This window comes from Bombina bombina, chromosome 1 (assembly GCF_027579735.1).
Source record: "Bombina bombina isolate aBomBom1 chromosome 1, aBomBom1.pri, whole genome shotgun sequence".
Lineage (NCBI taxonomy): Eukaryota > Metazoa > Chordata > Amphibia > Anura > Bombinatoridae > Bombina > Bombina bombina.
In genome coordinates this window covers 198282238-198306032 of record NC_069499.1, presented here as the reverse complement: position 1 = coordinate 198306032, position 23795 = coordinate 198282238, and the positions used below count along the sequence as shown (strand labels likewise).

The following is a 23795-nucleotide window of genomic DNA, read 5'->3' as shown; positions in this document are numbered from 1 at the left end:
GGGACTCTGAGAAACTTGTTTAGACATTTGAGATCTAAAATCGGTCTGAAGGTTCCCTCTTTTTTGGGAACCACAAATAGATTTGAATAGAACCCCTGCCCCTGTTCCCGATCTGGAACTGGGCAAATTACAACCATGGTGTAGAGGTCTTTTACACAGCGTAAGAACGCCAAACGAGGTGAGCCATTCGAAGGAGGAGACTGATGAGTCCCATACCCAAAAAGGATAGGGTCCCCAGGCAGCTCAAAAACGTGTCTGAGTAAAACACTAAGGCGAGCCTGTAACGAAAGGTACAACACTCAGGAACAGTTATACCCGCAGGGAACTGTACATGCCCTCCAGAGGCCGAGAGACCTGGGGCAATCGGGCACGAGCACAATCGCAAATAAACATCTGGACTTTGCAAACGCGCAAGTGCCAAAAGTATGTAAAAGTGAAAATGTGAGACAACCTCCGGGGGGAACAATCCACCCTCCGAGGAGGGAAACACATAACTTGAGTTACCCGCATGTGTAGAAGTAGGGAGCGGTAGGGAACTCGCCTCCCGGAGGACAGGGCCCCCCGAGGCAGATGGCTCAGCAGTCTCTTGAATCCCCGAGCCAGAGGAACAAGGCGCTCTAGGACGGCCTAAAGAACATAACTGACTGACCTGAGTCAATGGGGCCAATTCGCATTCTTCACAGGGCGAAGAATCTGAATCAGAAAGTTGATCAAAGTAAACATCAGTATCCTCCATAACTGGATCAAGGATACCAAAAAAAAAAAGGACTATATATAAAACAATTTAAACGGCACCTGACACCCACAATGGCTGGGGCACTCACAACCTCCTATGTACCAGACACCAGCGGACTAGAATTTTCCGTCGTCACACAGTCAGGAATGCGGAAATGGAAGACAAGAACGTAAACACGCTTGGTCAAAAGGTGAACCGTACAGTCCAACAAAAGTGCGCCCAACCGTAAGGTCGCGTCTCTTCAACAGGCCGTTATGTTATAAGCCACGAGCCAGTAAACACTACTCACGCAGGTTGAATCACATAACAAACATGATCAATAACTGTTCAATAATCCTCCTCCGGAATCTACGTGACGTATAGTAGCCTCGCCTCCGCCATGGACTTGAGAGAAGAAAGCAGGCAGCAAAGCGAAGTTCGACAACGCCAATTGCTTGAAAAGCTGTTAACATGAGTCGGGATGGTTTCGCGGAAAGACTCTTCCTGCATCTCCGCACTCTAACTTTCATCCAAGCCTTCACTGAGAGACTCACACGATTACTTAAAACTCCCATCCCATGTCGAAGAGTACTACCCTCCATAAGAGACAACAACAAACTTCTGACACTTCTCTGGCAACCTCCTGGGACGAAAGGCAAATAATGACTGGGGTATGAGGGAAGTTGGAGGAGTATTTAAGCCTTTGGCTGGGGTGCCTTTGCCTCCTCCTGGTGGCCAGGTTCTTATTTCCTAAAAGTTATGAATGCAGCTGTGGACTCTTTCCATTTATGAAGAAAATAAAGCCTAATAAAAACATTTTACCCTTTCTTTTTAAAAGAAAGTGTAACCCATACCACAGGATTATCTATGTCCCAATAAAAAAGCAGTGCATTTTAATTTGTTAAGTGCATGGTCTCCCAAACTAGAAGAAAAACAGAATTTATGTTTACCTGATAAATTACTTTCTCCAACGGTGTGTCCGGTCCACGGCGTCATCCTTACTTGTGGGATATTCTCTTCCCCAACAGGAAATGGCAAAGAGCCCAGCAAAGCTGGTCACATGATCCCTCCTAGGCTCCGCCTACCCCAGTCATTCGACCGACGTTAAGGAGGAATATTTGCATAGGAGAAACCATATGGTACCGTGGTGACTGTAGTTAAAGAAAATAAATTATCAGACCTGATTAAAAAAACCAGGGCGGGCCGTGGACCGGACACACCGTTGGAGAAAGTAATTTATCAGGTAAACATAAATTCTGTTTTCTCCAACATAGGTGTGTCCGGTCCACGGCGTCATCCTTACTTGTGGGAACCAATACCAAAGCTTTAGGACACGGATGAAGGGAGGGAGCAAATCAGGTCACCTAAATGGAAGGCACCACGGCTTGCAAAACCTTTCTCCCAAAAATAGCCTCAGAAGAAGCAAAAGTATCAAACTTGTAAAATTTGGTAAAAGTGTGCAGTGAAGACCAAGTCGCTGCCCTACATATCTGATCAACAGAAGCCTCGTTCTTGAAGGCCCATGTGGAAGCCACAGCCCTAGTGGAATGAGCTGTGATTCTTTCGGGAGGCTGCCGTCCGGCAGACTCGTATCTGATGATGCTTTTAATCCAAAAAGAAAGAGAGGTAGAAGTTGCTTTTTGACCTCTCCTTTTACCGGAATAAACAACAAACAAGGAAGATGTTTGTCTAAAATCCTTTGTAGCATCTAAATAGAATTTTAGAGCGCGAACAACATCCAAATTGTGCAACAATCGTTCCTTCTTTGAAACTGGTTTCGGACACAGAGAAGGTACGATAATCTCCTGGTTAATGATTTTGTTAGAAACAACTTTTGGAAGAAAACCAGGTTTAGTACGTAAAACCACCTTATCTGCATGGAACACCAGATAAGGAGGAGAACACTGCAGAGCAGATAATTCTGAAACTCTTCTAGCAGAAGAAATTGCAACTAAAAACAAAACTTTCCAAGATAATAACTTAATATCAACGGAATGTAAGGGTTCAAACGGAACCCCCTGAAGAACTGAAAGAACCAAATTGAGACTCCAAGGAGGAGTCAAAGGTTTGTAAACAGGCTTAATTCTAACCAGAGCCTGAACAAAGGCTTGAACATCTGGCACAGCTGCCAGCTTTTTGTGAAGTAACACAGACAAGGCAGAAATCTGTCCCTTCAGGGAACTTGCAGATAATCCTTTTTCCAATCCTTCTTGAAGGAAGGATAGAATCCTAGGAATCTTAACCTTGTCCCAGGGGAATCCTTTAGATTCACACCAACAGATATATTTTTTCCAAATTTTGTGGTAAATCTTTCTAGTTACAGGCTTTCTGGCCTGAACAAGAGTATCGATAACAGAATCTGAGAACCCTCGCTTCGATAAGATCAAGCGTTCAATCTCCAAGCAGTCAGCTGGAGTGAAACCAGATTCGGATGTTCGAACGGACCCTGAACAAGAAGGTCTCGTCTCAAAGGTAGCTTCCAAGGTGGAGCCGATGACATATTCACCAGATCTGCATACCAAGTCCTGCGTGGCCACGCAGGAGCTATCAAGATCACCGACGCCCTCTCCTGATTGATCCTGGCTACCAGCCTGGGGATGAGAGGAAACGGCGGGAACACATAAGCTAGTTTGAAGGTCCAAGGTGCTACTAGTGCATCCACTAGAGCCGCCTTGGGATCCCTGGATCTGGACCCGTAGCAAGGAACTTTGAAGTTCTGACGAGAGGCCATCAGATCCATGTCTGGAATGCCCCACAGCTGAGTGACTTGGGCAAAGATTTCCGGATGGAGTTCCCACTCCCCCGGATGCAATGTCTGACGACTCAGAAAATCCGCTTCCCAATTTTCCACTCCTGGGATGTGGATAGCAGACAGGTGGCAGGAGTGAGACTCCGCCCATAGAATGATTTTGGTCACTTCTTCCATCGCTAGGGAACTCCTTGTTCCCCCCTGATGGTTGATGTACGCAACAGTTGTCATGTTGTCTGATTGAAACCGTATGAACTTGGCCCTCGCTAGCTGAGGCCAAGCCTTGAGAGCATTGAATATCGCTCTCAGTTCCAGAATATTTATCGGTAGAAGAGATTCTTCCCGAGACCAAAGACCCTGAGCTTTCAGGGATCCCCAGACCGCGCCCCAGCCCATCAGACTGGCGTCGGTCGTGACAATGACCCACTCTGGTCTGCGGAATGTCATCCCTTGTGACAGGTTGTCCAGGGACAGCCACCAACGGAGTGAGTCTCTGGTCCTCTGATTTACTTGTATCTTCGGAGACAAGTCTGTATAGTCCCCATTCCACTGACTGAGCATGCACAGTTGTAATGGTCTTAGATGAATGCGCGCAAAAGGAACTATGTCCATTGCCGCTACCATCAACCCGATCACTTCCATGCACTGAGCTATGGAAGGAAGAGGAACGGAATGAAGTATCCGACAAGAGTCTAGAAGTTTTGTTTTTCTGGCCTCTGTCAGGAAAATCCTCATTTCTAAGGAGTCTATTATTGTTCCCAAGAAGGGAACCCTTGTTGACGGAGATAGAGAACTCTTTTCCACGTTCACTTTCCATCCGTGAGATCTGAGAAAGGCCAGGACAATGTCCGTGTGAGCCTTTGCTTGAGGAAGGGACGACGCTTGAATCAGAATGTCGTCCAAGTAAGGTACTACAGCAATGCCCCTTGGTCTTAGCACAGCTAGAAGGGACCCTAGTACCTTTGTGAAAATCCTTGGAGCAGTGGCTAATCCGAAAGGAAGCGCCACGAACTGGTAATGTTTGTCCAGGAATGCGAACCTTAGGAACCGATGATGTTCCTTGTGGATAGGAATATGTAGATACGCATCCTTTAAATCCACCGTGGTCATGAATTGACCTTCCTGGATGGAAGGAAGAATAGTTCGAATGGTTTCCATCTTGAACGATGGAACCTTGAGAAACTTGTTTAAGATCTTGAGATCTAAGATTGGTCTGAACGTTCCCTCTTTTTTGGGAACTATGAACAGATTGGAGTAGAACCCCATCCCTTGTTCTCTTAATGGAACAGGATGAATCACTCCCATTTTTAACAGGTCTTTTACACAATGTAAGAATGCCTGTCTTTTTATGTGGTCTGAAGACAACTGAGACCTGTGGAACCTCCCCCTTGGGGGAAGTCCCTTGAATTCCAGAAGATAACCTTGGGAGACTATTTCTAGCGCCCAAGGATCCAGAACATCTCTTGCCCAAGCCTGAGCGAAGAGAGAGAGTCTGCCCCCCACCAGATCCGGTCCCGGATCGGGGGCCAACATTTCATGCTGTCTTGGTAGCAGTGGCAGGTTTCTTGGCCTGCTTTCCCTTGTTCCAGCCTTGCATTGGTCTCCAAGCTGGCTTGGCTTGAGAAGTATTACCCTCTTGCTTAGAGGACGTAGCACTTTGGGTTGGTCCGTTTCTACGAAAGGGACGAAAATTAGGTTTATTTTTTGCCTTGAAAGGCCGATCCTGAGGAAGGGCGTGGCCCTTACCCCCAGTGATATCAGAGATAATCTCTTTCAAGTCAGGGCCAAACAGCGTTTTCCCCTTGAAAGGAATGTTAAGTAGCTTGTTCTTGGAAGACGCATCAGCCGACCAAGATTTCAACCAAAGCGCTCTGCGCGCCACAATAGCAAACCCTGAATTCTTAGCCGCTAACCTAGCCAATTGCAAAGTGGCGTCTAGGGTGAAAGAATTAGCCAATTTGAGAGCATTGATTGATTGAATAATAAAAACTACAGTTAAACACTAAAAAACTCTAAGCCATCTCCGTGGAGATGTTGCCTGTACAACGGCAAAGAGAATGACTGGGGTAGGCGGAGCCTAGGAGGGATCATGTGACCAGCTTTGCTGGGCTCTTTGCCATTTCCTGTTGGGGAAGAGAATATCCCACAAGTAAGGATGACGCCGTGGACCGGACACACCTATGTTGGAGAAAAGCACTTACCTACTCCGCTGTCCGGCATGTAGACAGTTACAAGGTATGAGAAGACACAGCTCTTCACAGAGACCTTTGAAAAAGAAAGAACAGAGTAGCCAACTCTAGCTTTCTAAACTAGGGCAGCAATTGTTAGGAAAACACAGTAAGTACCTCTTTACAAGTTCCTAACTGCTTTAAAGACACCACTACCCGACTGCAAGGAATGACCTGGAATACGGCTATACCCCAAAACTTGCTTGTAGATGAAATAAAAAAAAATCTTCAGACACCTAAACTTCACCTCCTCCATGCACCGAAGGCAAAGAGAATGACTGGGGTTTGTGGGTAAGGGAGTGATACTTAGCAGTTTAACTGTAGTGCTCTTTGCCTCCTCCTGCTGGCCAGGAGTGATATTCCAAACAGTAATTACTCAAGCCGTGGACTCACCATATCTTAGGAAAGAAATATTGTTGTTCCTTGTATGTTTCATCACTTATGCAAACCTAGAAGCAATTTTCTATTTGGGGTTGAAAATCCCTGAACTAAAATTTTTATAACAATCTATATACAATCACATTTTGAGACAAATTACAAGTGGCGGGCAAACGTTTGCGCGATTGTTTGCGGCAGGTTAAATTGCACTCATATTACAAGTTAAGCGCAATCGCTAGAATTATTATTGCAATCTCAGAGCTGTGGTTAACGGTTACACAAGTCAAAAAAGTGTCACAAAACACATTTAATATACATTACAAGGTACAGTTACACCCATATTAACACTGATAAAAATATTAAAAGAAAAAAAAATTGCACACAAAGGTTATAAGAGCTCTCAGGTGTTAGAAAAAAACTAATCCAGGACTAGTGGCAATTTCAAAATGTTTAGAAACACAAAATTCATTTTAATAAAAAAAAAAACAACAACAAAAAACAGACAAAAAAAAATTAAATAGAAGGCAAAATGGTATTGATAAGGCTCCCATAAATTTGAGAGATGGCAAACCTAAGAGATAAAGGTATGAAGCGTTAAGAAAGTTGGGGTGTATGTAATACATTGCATTTTAACACAACTTTTACAAGTGGATGTTTAATACTTATTGCACATGTGGTAGTATGTGCACTTTAAAGTACTCCTGCTGGATATGGCTGATGTGTAATCTCCCTCAAGTAATAGATTTTTATAAGGGACCACACTAAAATTACTCATGTTGATTAACGCAAATGCTCAAAGATATTTGACTGTTTAGGTAGCAAGGTTTCAATTTTTTTCCTATAGCTTTTTAAGATTATTTAAATTTACAATAGCAAGTAATAAAAAATGGAAAGCAAAGTGTCTTTCTAAAAAAAAAAAAAAAAGTCAAAGATTCAATCTGTCTCCATGCATAACACACTTATAAGTGTAAACATTAACTCAGATTTCAATTGAACAATTGAACAAAATATAGAATATACTGCAATGCTTTGTTTACCTTCCAAAGGAACTGTATTTTTTTTCCTTGAAAGTATTAAAGGTTTCTTTGGTTTGCCACTTGTCATGGGGAGATCTGCCTTTTCCTTTGTGAAGGATTCGAGCGGCTCTTCAAAGGTCTGTGGCAGTTTTGCCATCATTGAGGCTTTATGGAGTGCAATGTCTTCCTCAAAGTGCTTCTTTCTCTTTTCTGCCTCTAGAGCTTTCTGCTTGGCATAAATATATTCCAGTTTTTTCACAACCACCTCCTTTGTTTTCCCTGTGCATTATGAGAAGATAGGAAAAGCAGAGACATATGTAACAGCAATACAGATTGCTATCACGTAACAATAAAACACTTGTGTTTTGATGAATCTGTTGCATATTAATATTTTGAATGTTTTTTCCTAAAGTGAATGTTAATTTAGATGATAAAGTGCCCGTTTTTTAAAAATCTGATTAAAACAGGGGCACTTTAATTCATCAAAATTTACATTTCACTCGTGTTGTGAAAATACTTACCTTTTAATCTTGACAGCCGCTGCATCGCTTCCCCCACCCGTCACAAAGCCTCTTCCCGTGTCTAAAATGAGGAATCTGGCTTCCCTCAATCATGGCATTGAATCAGACACTGATTCCCCCAGGGGGAAAATCGTGATTGGAGGATGACCGATCCTTCATTTCTGACGTATGAAGAGGCTTGCGACGACCGGGGGAATCGCTGCAGCGGCTGTCAAGATTAAAAGGTAAGTATTTTCACAACACGAGTGAAATGTAAATTTTGATGAATTAAAGTGCCCCTGTTTTTAATCAAATTTTTTAAAAAACTGGCACTTTATCATCTAAATTTACTTTCACTTTAAAGAACATAATTTATGCTTACCTGATATATTAATTTCTTTCATGGTGGTTAGAGTCCAAAATCCATTACTCCTGGGAATTACTCTTCTCTACCACGAGGAGGAGGCAAATATTCCCAATCCCCAAGAGTCCTATCAAACCCCTCCTACCTCACACATACCTCCGTCTAACATATAGCCAAGCATAGTGAGGTAAGAAAAAAGAATAAGAGCCATAAAAGGAGCAAGGAAAAAAAGATGTACCAAAAAAGAAAAAAAATTAACCCGAGAAAACATAGGGTGGGGTCTCGTGGATTCACACCACTATGAAAGATATTAATTAATCAGGTAAGAATACATTATAGTTATATTATTTTCGCTGACAAATTAAATCTACAACTACAATAAAAACATGTTTTAGAATGCACTTAAAAAATAAAATCAAACAGACAACTAAATGAAGAACCTTCCTATGAAGGTGCCTCAGAAGAAGCAAATAAAAAAAAAAAAAAAAAAATGGTAGAATTGTGTAAAACATAATTTATGTAAGAACTTACCTGATAAATTAATTTCTTTCATGGTGGCAAGAGTCCACGAGCTGTTACATATGGGATATACATTCCTACCAGGAGGAGGCAAAGTTTCACAAACCTCAAATGCCTATAAATACCCCTCCCACCTCACATATACCTCAGTTTAACCTATAGCAAAGTTGGTGAGGCGTTTAATGAGCAAAAGCATAAAAAAGAGGCGCAGGAAAAAAGATGAGCTTTAAACAAAAAAATCATAACCCAAAGAAATGGGTGGGCTCGTGGAATATCGCCACCATGAAAGAAATGAATTTATCGGGTAAGTTCTTAAATAAATTATGTTTTCTTTCATATAGGTGGTGAGAGTGCATGAGCTGTTACTAATGGGATATAATACCCAAGATGTGGAAGTCCACGAATAACAATAGAGGGAGAGCTAAAATAAAAACAGCTTATTTTCGCTGATAAATTAAATCCAAATTTTAACAAAGTCGTTTTAAACAAACACTCCTCAAATCATAGGGACTAGAATCAAACTAAGACAGCTACCTGAAGAACCTTTCTACCAAAAGCTGCTTCCGAAGAATCAAAAACATCAAAGTGGTAAATTTTAGTAAAAGGTATGCAAAGAAGACCAAGTGGCCGCTTTGCAAATTTGATCAACAGAAGATTCATTCTTGAAAGCCCAAGATGTGGCAACTGATCTTGTTGAATGAGTTGTAATTCTCTGAGGGGGAGACTGACCCACCTCCAAATAAGCTTTGTGAATTAAAAGCTTCAACTAAGATGCTAATGAAACGGCAGAGGCTTTCTGACCTTTTCTAGAACCGGAAAAAAGAACAGACAGACTAGAAGTCTGTCTGAAATCCTTAGTAGCATCTAAATAGTATTTCAAAGCTCTAATAACATCCAAAGAATTTAAAGATTTATCAGTAGCATTCTAAGGATTAGGACACAAAGAAGGTACAATAATTTCCCTATTAATGTTATTAGAATTAACAACCTTAGGTAAAAATTTAACCCCTTAATGACCAAGGACGTACGCCACACGTCCTCAAAAAAAAATACAGTTAATGACGAGGACGTGTGGCGTACGTCCTTGGTCTGGAAAGCAGCTGGAAGTGATCCTGCTCGCTTCCAGCTGCTTTCCGGTTAATAACCCCCCTTGGCCATCCGATGCAGAGAGAGCCACTCTGCACCGGATATCGGTGGCCGGTATCGTTGGTGGGTGGGAGCAAGTCTGGTTTCAACGATGTGCCGAGTGGAGGGAAGGGGGGCGGAACAGACAGGAGCGCGTGCGTGCACGAGGGGCGGCGGGCGGGCGCGTGCACGGGGCGGGAGGTAACCGCTACACTACAGAAAAATAAAGCTGTTAAAAGTAAAACAAAAAAAGTTTTTAAAGTTAGAAATAAACAGCTAAGGGATCTGGAAGGGGTGGGGGGGGGGGGAAAGCTACACTACAGAAAAGGGCATTTTTTTTTAAAAAAAAGGCACATTTGTTACTAAACTGGGTACCCAAGATGGCGCCCATTAAGACAGAGGGAGAGGGTTAGAGAGCTGTTTGGTGGGGGATCAGTGAGGTTGGGGACTAAGGGGGGATCCTACACAGCAGCATATGTAAATATGCCAACCCCCCCCCCAAAAAAGCCCAAGTATAGCTTTTATTTTAGTACTGGTAGAGTTTCTGCCAGTACTTAAGATGGCGGGGACAATTGTGGGGTGGGGGAGGGAAGAGAGCTGTTTGGGAGGGATCAGGGGGTCTCATGTTTCAGGTGGGAGGCTGAGCTCTACACTAAAGCTAAAATTAACCCTGCAAGCTACATAATTAACCCCTTCACTGCTAGCCATAATACACGTGTGAAATGCAGCGGCATTTGGCGGCCTTCTAATTACCAAAAAGCAACGCCAAAGCCATATATGTCTGCTATTTCTGAACAAAGGGGATCCCAGAGAAGCATTTACAACCATTTGTGCCATAATTGCACAAGCTGTTTGTAAATAATTTCAGTGAGAAACCAAAAGTTTGTGAAAAAATTAGTAAAAAAAATGAACGATTTTTTGTATTTAATCGCATCTGGCGGTGAAATGGTGGCATGAAATATACCAAAATGGGCCTAGATGAATACTTTGGGATGTCTACTAAAAAAAAATATATACATGTCAATGGATATTCAGAGATTCCTGAAAGATATTAGTGTTCTAATGTAACTAGCGCTAATTTTGAAAAATAATGGTTTGGAAATAGCAAAGTGCTACTTGTATTTATGGTCCTATAACTTACAAAAAAAGCAAAGAACATGTAAACATTGGGTATTTCTAAACTCAGGACAAAATTTAGAAACTATTTAGCACTGTGTTTTTTGGTGGTTGTAGATGTGTAACAGATTTTGGGGGTCAAAGTTAGAAAAAGTGTGTTTTTTTTCAATTTTTTTCTCATATTTTATAATTTTTTTCTAGTAAATTATAAGATATTTTGAAAATAATGGTATCTTTAGAAAGTCCATTTAATGGCGAGAAAAACTTTATATAATATGTGTGGGTACAGTAAATGAGTAAGAGGAAAATTACAGCTAAACACAAACACCGCAGAAATGTAAAAATATCCTTGGTCCCAAACGGACAGAAAATGGAAAAGTGTTGTGGTCATTAAGGGGTTAAAAGAAGTCAGCAAAACAGCTTTATCATGATGAAAAATCAGATAAGGGGACTCACAAGAGAGAGCAAACAATCCAAAGACTCTTCTAGCAGAAGAGATAGCCAAGAGAGTAGTTTAATGTCCAAATAATGCATAGGCTCAAAAGGAGAAGCCTGTAGAACCTTCAATATCAGATTAAGACTCCAGGGAGGAGAAATAGGTTTAATTAATTAAAGCCTTAATTAAAGCCTGAACAAAACTATCAGGAAGGTTAGCTAAACTGAGGTATGTGTGAGGTGGGAGGGGTATTTATAGGCATTTGAGGTTTGGGAAACTTTGCCTCCTCCTGGTAGGAATGTATATCCCATCAGTAACAGCTAGGGAACTATCGCCACCTATATGAAAGAAAAGAATGCAAAGAAGACCAAGTAGCTGCCTTGCATAACCTGTCAACTAAAGCTTCATTCTTGAAGGCACAGGAAGTGGCATCTGACCAAGTAGAATGAGCAGTAATACGTTGCTGTGGAGGCTGACATGCCTACAAGAAAGCCTTGTGAATCAAAAGTTTCAAACAAGAGGCCAAAGAAACAGCAGACAATTTCTGACCTTTCCTAGAACCATAAAAATTAATGAACAAACAAGAAGTCTTTCTAAAGTCCTTAAAGGGACATTAAACAATTGACTGTAAAAAATGAATCAAGTAACTGGCTTACAGGCCTGAACTAAGGTTTCAATTTCAGAATCAGAGAAACCCCTATGTCTAAGGATTAACCATTACATTTTCATGCCATCAAGTTCAGAGATTTGAGATCTGGAAGGAAAAACGGAGCTTGAGACAATTTAGATAACTGAAGATTTCTCTAGGTTTATCTTGAAAATCACTCTGGGTAGAAGTACCAGAGGAAGAAACAGATAAACAAGTTGAAATGACCAAGAAACTACTAGAGTATCCACTAACTCTGCTCATTACTTGTGGGAAACAATACCCAAGCTACAGAGGACACTGAATGCTAACGGGAGGGTAAAAAAGAGAGGCGGCCCCTAATCTGAGGGCACCACAGCCTGCAAAACCTTTCTCCTGAAGGCTGCTTCAGCAGAAGCAGAGACATCAAACTTGTAAAATTTGTAAAAAGTATGTAAGGAGGACCAGGTAGCATGCCTTACAAATCTGAAAGAGGCCTTATTCTTGAAGGCCCATGAGGAAACCACTGCTCTCGTAGAATGAGCTGTGATCCTCTGAAAAAGCCTAAGACCCGCTGACTCAAGAAGTTTGTCTAAATTCCTTTGTATCCTGAAGATAGAACTTCAAGGCACGAACCACATCCAGGATGCAAATCCAGATTATGCAGTAAACGATCCTTCGATGAAGAAGGATTAGGACATAAGGAAGGAACTATAATTTCTTGATTGATGATGCGATTTGAATCAACCTTAGGAAGAAATACTAACTTAGTTCGTAGAACAGCCTTATCAGCATGGAACACCAGATAAGGAGGGTCGCATTGCAAGGCATCAATCTCAGAGACTCTGCACACAGTAGCAATAGCTAGTAGAAAATGAACCTCCCAAGACAAAAAACTTAATGTCAACCTCATGCATAGGCTCAAACGGAGCCCGTAGCAAAACTTTAAGAACAAGATTTAAACTCCAAGGAGGAGCATTAGATTTAAACACCGGCCTGATCCTAGTCAGAACCTTAAACAAAAGGCTGTACATCCGGAAGCTCAGCGAGCCTCTTGTGCAGTAAAACAGACAGGGACGAAATCTGTCCCTTCAAGGAACTAGCTGAGAGGCCCTTCTCCCGTCCAACCTGGAAAAAAGAAGGAATCCTGGCAACCTTTACTGTGTGCCAGGTCAAACCACAATCTTCACACCAGAATAAGTAGGTCCTCCACACCTTATAAAAGATGCGACGAGTAACCGGCTTACGAGCTTGAATGAGAGTATCGATAAAACTCTCAGAAAAACCTCTCTTGGCTATGACTAAGCATTCAATCTCCACGCAGTCAGCCTCAGAGAATCTAGATGTTGATGAATAAAGGGGCCTTGTTCCAGCAGATCCCTGCGACAAGGTAACTTCCAATGAGGAGATGATGACATCCCCACTAGATCCGCAAACCATATCCTTCGCGGCCACGATGGAGCAATCAGTATCACTGACGCCTGCTTCTGAAAGATTCGAGCCACCACTTGAGGAAGGAGTGGTAATGGCAGGAAAAGAGAAATTAGGTTGAACCTCCAAGGCACCGATAATACATCTATAAGCTCCGCCTGAGGACCCCTGGACCTCGACACATATATGGGTAGCTAGGTATTGAGACGGGACGCCCTGAGATTTATTTCCAGCATTCCCCCACCTGTCAGATTGTAGATTGCTGACAGCGAACAGTTGTTGGTATCCGCCCACTCCAGAATCCGAGATACTACCCTCAATGCCAGGAAGCTTCTCGTTCCCCCCCCCTGATGGTTGATGTAAGCTACCAAGAATATATTGTCTGATTGGAATCAGATAAATTGGGACGAACCCAGTAGGGGTCAAACCTTCCGAGCATTAAGTATTGCCTGAAGGTCTAGAATGTTGAACGGGAGGGAGTTCTCCTCCTGCATCCACAGGCACTGTGCCTTCTTGGCGCCCCGTTCCACTGCCTCAGCATGCACAGTCACAACGGCCTGAGGTGGAACCTGGCAAGGAGAACGATGTCCATGCCGGACACCATGAGACCAATCATCTCCATACACTGAGCCACAGATGGCCTTAACGAGGTCTGGCGGGCAAAACATGTTTAAGCTAGCTTGCAACTTCTCTGGTCTGTTAGAAATATTCTCATGTCTATGGAATCTATTATCGTGCCTAGGAATTCCACCCTGGTGCTTGGAATAAGATAAATCCTTACTCTATTTATCTTCCCTCTGTGGGATCGAAAAAACTAAATTTATGCTTACCTGATAAATTACTTTCTTTTATGATATGACGAGTCCACAGATTTCATCCTTACTTGTGGGATATTAACCTCCTGCTAACAGGAAGTGGCAAAGAGCACCACAGCAGAGCTGTATATATAGCCCCTCCCCTTCCCCTCCACCCTCAGTCATTCGGCCGAAGGTTATAGGAAGAGAAAAGGAAAGGCTAAAAAGGTGCAGAGGTGACTGAAGTTTTCAAAAAATAAAATAAACCTGTCTTAAAATAACAGGGAGGGCCGTGGACTCGTCATATCGTAAAAGAAAGTAATTTATCAGGTAAGCATAAATTTAGTTTTCTTTTACAAAGATATGACGAGTCCACAGATTTCATCCTTACTTGTGGGAAACCAATACCAAAGCAATAGGACACGGATGAAAGGGAGGGACAAGACAGGAACCTAAACGGAAGGCACCACTGCTTGAAGAACCTTTCTCCCAAAGATAGCCTCAGAAGAAGCAAAAGTATCAAATTTTGAAAAAATGTGAAGGGGCGACCAAATCGCACCCTTACAAATTCATTTCTTTCATATTGGCAAGAGTCCATGAGCTAGTGACGTATGGGATATACATTCCTACCAGGAGGGGCAAAGTTTCCCAAACCTAAAAATGCCTATAAATACACCCCTCACCACAACCACAATTCAGTTTAACGAATAGCCAAGAAGTGGGGTGATAAGAAAGGAGCGAAAGCATCAAACAAGGAATTGGAAAAATTGTGCTTTATACAAAAAAATCATAACCACCACAAAAAGGGTGGGCCTCATGGACTCTTGCCAATATGAAAGAAATGAATTTATCAGGTAAGTTCTTACATAAATAATGTTTTCTTTCATGTAATTGGCAAGAGTCCATGAGCTAGTGACGTATGGGATAGCAGATACCCAAGATGTGGAACTTCCACGCAAGAGTCACTAGAGAGGGAGGGATTAAATAAAGACAGCCAATTCCGCTGAAAAAATAATCCATAACCCAAATCAAAAAGTTTTAATCTTAATATGAAAAAAACTGAAATTATAAGCAGAAGAATCAAACTGAAACAGCTGCCTGAAGTACTTTTCTACCAAAAACTGCTTCAGAAGAAGAAAAAAACATAAAAATGGTAGAATTTAGTAAACGTATGCAAAGAAGACCAAGTTGCTGCTTTGCAAATCTGATCAACAGAAGCTTCATTCTTAAAAGCCCAGGAAGTAGAAACTGACCTAGTAGAATGAGCCGTAATCCTTTGAGGCGGGAATCTACCGACTCCACATAAGCATGATGAATCAAAGACTTTAACCAAGATGCCAAAGAAATGGCAGAAGCCTTCTGACCTTTCCTAGAACCAGAAAAGACAACAAATAGACTAGAAGTCTTCCTGAAATCTTTAGTAGCTTCAACATAATATTTCAAAGCTCTAACTACATCCAAAGAATGTAAAGATCTCTCCAGAGAATTCTTAGGATTAGGACACAAAGAAGGGACAACAATTTCTCTACTAATGTTGTTAGAATTCACAACTTTAGGTAAAAAATTAAATGAAGTCCGCAACACTGCCTTATCCTGATGAAAAATCAGAAAAGGAGATTCACAAGAAAGAGCAGATAACTCAGAAACTCTTCTAGCAGAAGAGATGGCCAAAAGGAATAAAACTTTCCAAGAAAGTAATTTTATATCCAGAGAATGCATAGGTTCAAACGGAGGAGCCTGTAAAGCCCTCAGAACCAAATTAAGACTCCAAGGATGAGAAATTGACTTAATGACAAGCTTAATACGAACTAAAGCCTGTACAAAACAATGAATATCAGGATGATTAGCAATCTTTCTGTGAAAAAGTACAGAAAGAGCAGAGATTTGTCCTTTCAAGGAACTTGCAGACAAACCCTTATCCAAACCATCCTGAAGAAACTGTAAAATTCTAGGAATTCTAAAAGAATGGCAAGAGAATTTATGTGAAGAACAGCAAGAAATGTAAGTCTTCCAGACTCGGTAATAGATCTTTCTAGACACAGATTTACGAGCCTGTAACATAGTATTAATCACTGAATCAGAGAAACCTCTATGACTAAGTATTAAGCGTTCAATCTCCATACCTTCAAATTTAATTATTTGAGATCCTGATGGAAAAATGGGCCTTGAGATAGAAGGTCTGGCCTTAACGGAAGTGTCCAAGGTTGGCAACTGGCCATCCGAACGAGATCCGCATACCAAAACCTGTGTGGCCATGCTGGAGCCACCAGCAGAACAAACGAATGCTCCATTAGGATTTTGGAAATCACTTTTGGAAGATATAAGTAGGTTGATAATTCCAAGGAAGTGACAACGCGTCCACCGCTTCTGCCTGAGGATCCCTGGATCTGGACAGATACCTGGGAAGTTTCTTGTTTAGATGAGAGGCCATCAGATCTATTTCTGGAAGTCCCCAGATTTGAACAATCTGAAGAAATACCTCTGGGTGAAGAGATCATTCGCCTGGATGTAACGTCTGGCGACTGAGATAATCCGCTTCCCAATTGTCTATACCTGGGATGTGAACCGCAGAAATTAGACAGGAGCTGGATTCCGCCCATATCCGAGATACTTCTTTCATAGCCTGAGGACTGTGAGTCCCCCCTTGATGATTGACATATGCCACGGTTGTGACATTGTCTGTCTGAAAACAAATAAACAATTCTCTCTTCAGAAGAGGCCAGAACTGAAGAGCTCTGAAAATCGCACGGAGTCCAAAATGTTGATTGGTAATCTCGCCTCCTGAGATTCCCAAACTCCCTGCGCTGTCAGAGATCCCCATACAGCTCCCCAACCTGAAAGACTCGCATCTGTTGAGATCACAGTCCAGGTTGGACGAACAAAAGAGGCCCCTTGAATTAAACGATGGTGATCCAACCACCAAGTCAGAGAAGATCGAACATTGGGATTTAAGGATATTAATTGTGATATCTTTGTATAATCCCTGCACCATTGGTTCAGCATACAAAGCTGGAGAGGTCTCATGTGAAAACGAGCAAAAGGGATCGCGTCCGATGCAGCAGTCATGAGACCTAGAATTTCCATGCACAAAGCTACCAAAGGGAATGATTGAGACTGAAGGTTTCGACAAGCTGAAACTAATTTCAGACGTCTCTTTTCTGTTAGAGACAAAGTCATGGACACTGAATCTATTTGGAAACCCAAAAAGGTTACCCTTGTCTGAGGAATCAAGGAACTCTTTGGTAAATTGATCCTCCAACCATGTCTTTGAAGAAACAACACAAGTTGATTCGTATGAGATTCTGCAGAATGTAAAGACTGAGCAAGTACCAAGATATCGTCCAAATAAGGAAATACCGCAATACCCTGTTCTCTGATTACAGAGAGAAGGGCACCGAGAACCTTTGAAAAGATCCTTGGAGCTGTTGCTAGGCCAAACGGAAGAGCAACAAACTGGTAATGCTTGTCTAGAAAAGAGAATCTCAGAAACTGATAGTGATCTGGATGGATAGAAATATGAAGATATGCATCCTGTAAGTCTATTGTTGACATATAATGCCCTTGCTGAACAAAAGGCAGAATAGTCCTTATAGTCACCATTTTGAATGTTGGTATCCTTACATAACGATTAAATATTTTTAGATCCAGAACTGGTCTGAAGGAATTCTCCTTCTTTGGTACAATGAACAGATTTGAGTAAAACCCCAGACCCCTTTCCAGAACTGGAACTGGCACAATTACCCCAGCCGACTCTAGGTCTGAAACACATTTCAGAAACGCCTGAGCCTTTACTGGGTTTACTGGAATGCGTGAGAGAAAAAATCTTCTCACAGGTGGTCTTACCTTGAAACCTATTCTGTACCCTTGTGAAACAATGTTCTGAATCCAAAGACTTTGAATCGAATTGATCCAAACATCTTTGAAAAATTGTAACCTGCCCCCTACCAGCTGTGCTGGAATGAGGGCCGCACCTTCATGCGGATTTGGGAGCTGGTTTTGACTTTCTAAAAGGCTTGGATTTATTCCAGACTGGAGAAGGTTTCCATACGGAAACTGTTCCTTTAGGGGGAATATACATAACTTTGAAATTTGCTAGAAAAAAATCTACTAGTTATTTGAAATTCAGAGTAAATGCTATTGTATTGTCTTGTTATCTTGCATTTGTTGATTATGTAAATCTACTGGGTTTACTGGTCCTTTAAATAAATTACCTAAATTAAATACAATTAACTAAATTACAAAAAAAAAAAAACACACATAGATATTTAAAATAATTACACCTAATCTAATAGCCCTATCAAAAGAAAAAAAGCCCCCACAAAATAAAAAAAACCCTAGCCTAAACTTAACTACCAATAGCCCTTAAAAGGGCCTTTTGCGGGCATTGCCCCAAAGAAATCAGCTCTTTTACCTGTAAAAAAATACAACCAACCCCCCAACAGTAAAACCCACCACCCACACAACCAACCCCCCAAATAAAACCCTAACTAAAAAAACCTAAGCTCCCCATTGCCCTGAAAAGGGCATTTGGATGGGCATTGCCCTTAAAAGGGCATTGAGCTCTATTGCTGCCCAAACCCTAATCTAAAACCCACCCAATAAACCCTTAAAAACACTAACCCCCGAAGATCCACTTACAGTTTTGAAGACCGGACATCCATCGTCAACGAAGTCGGGAGAAGTCCTCAACGAAGTGGCAAGAAGTCCTCAACGAAGCTGGGAGAAGTCTTCATCCAAGCCGGGAGAAGTGGTCCTCCAGATGGGCAGAAGTCTTCATCCAGACGGCATCTTCTATCTTCATCCATCCGGCGTGGAGCGGGTCCATCTTCAAGACATACGGCGCGGAGCAATCTCTTCTTACGACGACTCCCGATGAATGAAGGTTCCTTTAAGTGACGTCATCCAAGATGGCGTCCCTTAGAATTCTATCAGCCAATCGGAATTAAGATTGAAAAAAATCCTATTGGCTGATGCCATCTTGGATGACGTAACTTAAAGGAACCTTCATTCGTCGGGAGTCGTCGTAAATAGGGGAATGCTCCGCGCAGGATGTCTTGAAGATGGACCCGCTCCGCGCCGGATGGATGAAGATAGAAGATGACGTCTGGATGAAGACTTCTGCCCGTCTGGAGGACTACTTCTCCCGGCTTCGTTGAGGACTTCTCCCGGCTTCGTTGACGATGGATGTCCGGTCTTCAAAACGGTAAGTGGATCTTCGGGGGTTAGTGTTAGGTTTTTTTAAGGGTTTATTGGGTGGGTTTTAGTTTTAAATTAGGGTTTGGGCAGCAATAGAGCTAAATGCCCTTTTAATGGCAATGCCCATAAAAATTCCCTTTTCAGGGCAATGGGGAGCTTATTTTTTTTTTAGTTAGGGTTTTATTTGGGGGGTTGGTTGTGTGGGTGGTGGGTTTTACTGTTGGGGGGTTGTTTGTATTTTTTGTTACAGGTAAAAGAGACGATTTCTTTGGGGCAATGCCTGCAAAAGGGCTATTGGTAGTTTAATTTAGGCTAGGTTTTTTTTTATTGGGGGGGGGGGGGTTTATTTTGATAGGGCTATTAAATTAGGTGTAATTAGTTTAAATATCTTGTAATTGTTTATTTTGTGTAATTTAGTGTTTTTTTTTTTTAGTAATTTAGGTAATTGGATTTAATTTATGTAATTTATTTAATTGTAGTGTAAGGTTAGGTGTTAGTGTAAGACAGGTTAGGTTTTATTTTACAGGTAAATTTGTATTTATTTTAGTAGTTAAATTGAAGGTAAAGTTTGGGCAGTAAAAACTCATATTCAGAATCCCTTTGCAGTATTAAATACAGTCGCTAACTTTTTTTCCCATGAATTTATTTTTTACATGATTTATATACCTATATGTTTTCGCTCGTTGCCCTGCGATTCTCCTCCCATTGCTAATTTCCGGATTTCTTAGGCAGTGACGTATAGAGCGGTCCCACCCGCGCTATACGTGTTTACTAGGCTCGTGCACATCGAGCATCTAACAACGGCGCATGCGCTTACTAACTTCAGTCTTACATTTGCACATGCGTTAGTCCCGGTCAACGCCCCCTGCAGCGCATGCGCCAATATCAAAATATTGTTTTATTTTTAGTTTTGTTATTACTATATAATAGATTGAGTTTTTTATAAGTAGTGTGGTTCTGTATTTGCGCTATGAATTGTACCCAAATTCTATTTAGTCAGAGTATGTAGTCAAATATGCAATAGGAAAGATGATATATTAAACACTATTAAACAATAAATGAGATCGATTATATTTATATACATTATATTTGAATATTGGTTTGTACAAGAATGCTTATATTTGCGATCCTATGCTTTGAAAACTATGACTGGCAAATGATTGGGGTAATGTGCATGCGCTAACCGTGGACGCGCTCGCTTTGCTGGTATAAACTACTAAAACTTAGGCATGCGCAGAAGTAACCATCCCATTATTACGTCAATTGACGGCCGCCTAACGGCCAAAAAATCAATTGGATGTTTAAACAACGTAACCGTTGTTTAGAAAAAAAAAATATATCGGGCTGATTATAGGATAGCGGATTCGATGAAAAACTTGTCAAATATAGAAGGTAATATTGAACTTTAGAAATATTGATGAATGAACATCATATTTATTTGGGTTCATATATTGATTGATGTATTGCATAGTAGTTTGGTTTACCTTCACTTTAACTATTTAGTAACTATTCTACCTAGTTAAAAACATAATTTATGCTTACCTGATAAATTTATTTCTCTTGTGGTGTATCCAGTCCACGGATCATCCATTACTTGTGGGATATTCTCCTTCCCAACAGGAAGTTGCAAGAGGATCACCCACAGCAGAGCTGCTATATAGCTCCTCCCCTAACTGCCATATCCAGTCATTCGACCGAAGACAAGCAGAGAAAGGAGAAACCATAGGGTGCAGTGGTGACTGTAGTTTAAAATTAAAAAATACCTGCCTTAAAATGACAGGGCGGGCTGTGGACTGGATACACCACAAGAGAAATACATTTATCAGGTAAGCATAAATTATGTTTTCTCTTGTAAGGTGTATCCAGTCCACGGATCATCAATTACTTGTGGGATACCAATACCAAAGCTAAAGTACACGGATGAAGGGAGGGACAAGGCAGGTACTTAAACGGAAGGTACCACTGCCTGTAAAACCTTTCTCCCAAAAATAGCCTCCGAAGAAGCAAAAGTATCAAATTTATAGAATTTTGAAAAGGTATGAAGCGAAGACCAAGTCGCCGCCTTGCAAATCTGTTCAACAGAAGCCTCATTTTTAAAGGCCCACGTGTAAGCCACAGCTCTAGTAGAATGAGCTGTAATCCTTTCAGGAGGCTGCTGGCCAGCAGTCTCATAGGCTAAGCGGATTATACTTCTTAGCCAAAACGAAAGAGAGGTTGCCGAAGCCTTTTGGCCTCTCCTCTGTCCAGAGTAGACAACAAACAAAGCAGATGTTTGACGAAAATCTTTAGTAGCTTGTAAATAATACTTTAAAGCACGAACCACGTCAAGATTGTGTAATAGACGTTCCTTCTTTGAAGAAGGATTAGGACACAATGATGGAACAACAATCTCCTGATTGATATTCTTATTAGATACCACCTTAGGTAAAAACCCGGGTTTGGTACGCAGAACTACCTTATCTGCATGGAAGATCAGATAAGGAGAATCACATTGTAAGGCAGATAACTCGGAAACTCTACGAGCCGAGGAAATGGCTACCAAAAAAAGAACTTTCCAAGATAAAAGTTTGATATCTATGGAATGAAGAGGTTCAAACGGAACCCCCTGAAGAACTTTAAGAACCAAATTTAAGCTCCAAGGTGGAGCACAAGGTTTAAACACAGGCTTGATTCTAACTAAAGCCTGACAAAATGCCTGAACGTCTGGAACATCCGCCAGACGCTTGTGCAAAAGAATAGACAGCGCAGAAATCTGTCCCTTTAAGGAACTAGCTGACAATCCTTTCTCCAATCCTTCTTGGAGAAAAGATAATATCCTGGGAATCCTGACCTTACTCCATGAGTAGCCCTTGAATTCACACCAATAAAGATATTTACGCCATATCTTATGATAGATTTTCCTGGTGACCGGCTTTCGTGCCTGAATTAAGGTATCAATGACTGACTCGGAGAAACCACGCTTTGATAAAATCAAGCGTTCAATCTCCAGGAAGTCAGCCTCAGAGAAGTTAGATTTGGATGGTTGAAAGGACCTTGAAATAGAAAGTCCTGTCTCAACGGCAGAGTCCACGGTGGAAAGGATGACATGTCCACCAGATCTGCATACCAAGTCCTGCGTGTCCACGCAGGCGCTATCAAGATCACCGATGCTCTCTCCTGCTTGATTTTGGCAATCAGACGAGGGAGCAGAGGAAACGGTGGAAACACATAAGCCAGGTTGAAGGACCAAGGCGCTGCTAGAGCATCTATCAGCGTTGCCTTGGGGTCCCTGGACCTGGATCCGTAACAAGGAAGTTTGGCGTTCTGGCGAGACGCCATGAGATCCAGTTCTGGTTTGCCCCAACAATGAATCAATTGTGCAAACACCTCCGGATGGAGTTCCCACTCCCCCAGATGAAAAGTCTGTCGACTTAGAAAATCCGCCTCCCAGTTCTCTACACCTGGGATATGGATAGCTGATAGGTGGCAAGAGTGATCTCTGCCCAGCGAATTATCTTTGAGACTTCTAACATCGCTAGGGAACTCCTTGTTCCCCCTTGATGGTTGATGTAAGCCACAGTCGTGATGTTGTCCGACTGAAATCTGATGAACCTCATTGTCGCTAGCTGAGGCCAAGCCTGAAGAGCATTGAATATCGCTCTCAGTTCCAGAATGTTTATTGGAAGGAGTGACTCCTCCTGAGTCCACGATCCCTGAGCCTTCAGAGAGTTCCAGACTGTCCCCCAGCCTAGAAGGCTGGCATCTGTCGTTACAATTGTCCAATCTGGCCTGCGAAAGGTCATACCTTTGGACAGATGGACCCGAGATAGCCACCAGAGAAGATTATCCCTGGTTTCTTGATACAGATTTAGTAGAGGGGACAAATCTGTGTAATCCCCATTCCACTGACTGAGCATGCATAGTTGCAGCAGTCTGAGATGTAGACGTGCAAACGGCACTATGTCCATTGCCACTACCATTAAGCCGATTACTTCCATACACTGAGCCACCGAAGGGCGAGAAGTGGAAGAAAGAACACGGCAGGAATTTAGAAGTTTTGATAACCTGGGCTCTGTCAGGTAAATCCTAATTTCTACAGAATCTATTAGAGTTCCCAGAAAGGAGACTCTTGTGAGAGGGGATAGAGAACTCTTTTCCTCGTTCACCTTCCACCCATGCGACCTCAGAAATGCCAGAACTATGTCCGTATGAGACTTGGCAATTTGGAAATTTGACGCCTGTATCAGAATGTCTAAATAAGGGGCCATTGCTATGCCCTGCGGTCTTAGGACTGCCAGAAGTGACCCCAGAACCTTTGTAAAGATTCTTGGGGCTGTAGCTAACCCAAAGGGAAGAGCTACAAACTGGTAATGCCTGTTCAGGAAGGCAAACCTGAGAAACCGATGATGATCTTTGTGTATCGGAATGTGAAGATAAGCATCCTTTAAATCCACTGTAGTCATGTATTGACCCTCCTGGATCATAGGTAGGATGGTGTGAATAGTCTCCATCTTGAATGATGGAACTCTGAAGAATTTGTTTAAAATCTTGAGATCTAAAATTGGTCTGAAGGTTCCCTCTTTTTTGGGAACCACAGATTTGAGTAGAATCCCTGTCCTTGTTC

At 41.9% G+C, this 23795-nt stretch overlaps 1 protein-coding gene across 1 annotated transcript in view; it reads right to left on the bottom strand.

Moving 5' to 3' along the window:
• Positions 1 to 23795, bottom strand: part of MGA (MAX dimerization protein MGA) — a 1137718-nt gene that overhangs the window by 156066 nt on the left and 957857 nt on the right. The window contains exon 22 of the mRNA XM_053697822.1: positions 7108 to 7365. Coding sequence (XP_053553797.1) covers positions 7108 to 7365 — 258 coding nt within the window. The remainder of the gene's footprint in view (positions 1 to 7107; positions 7366 to 23795) is intronic.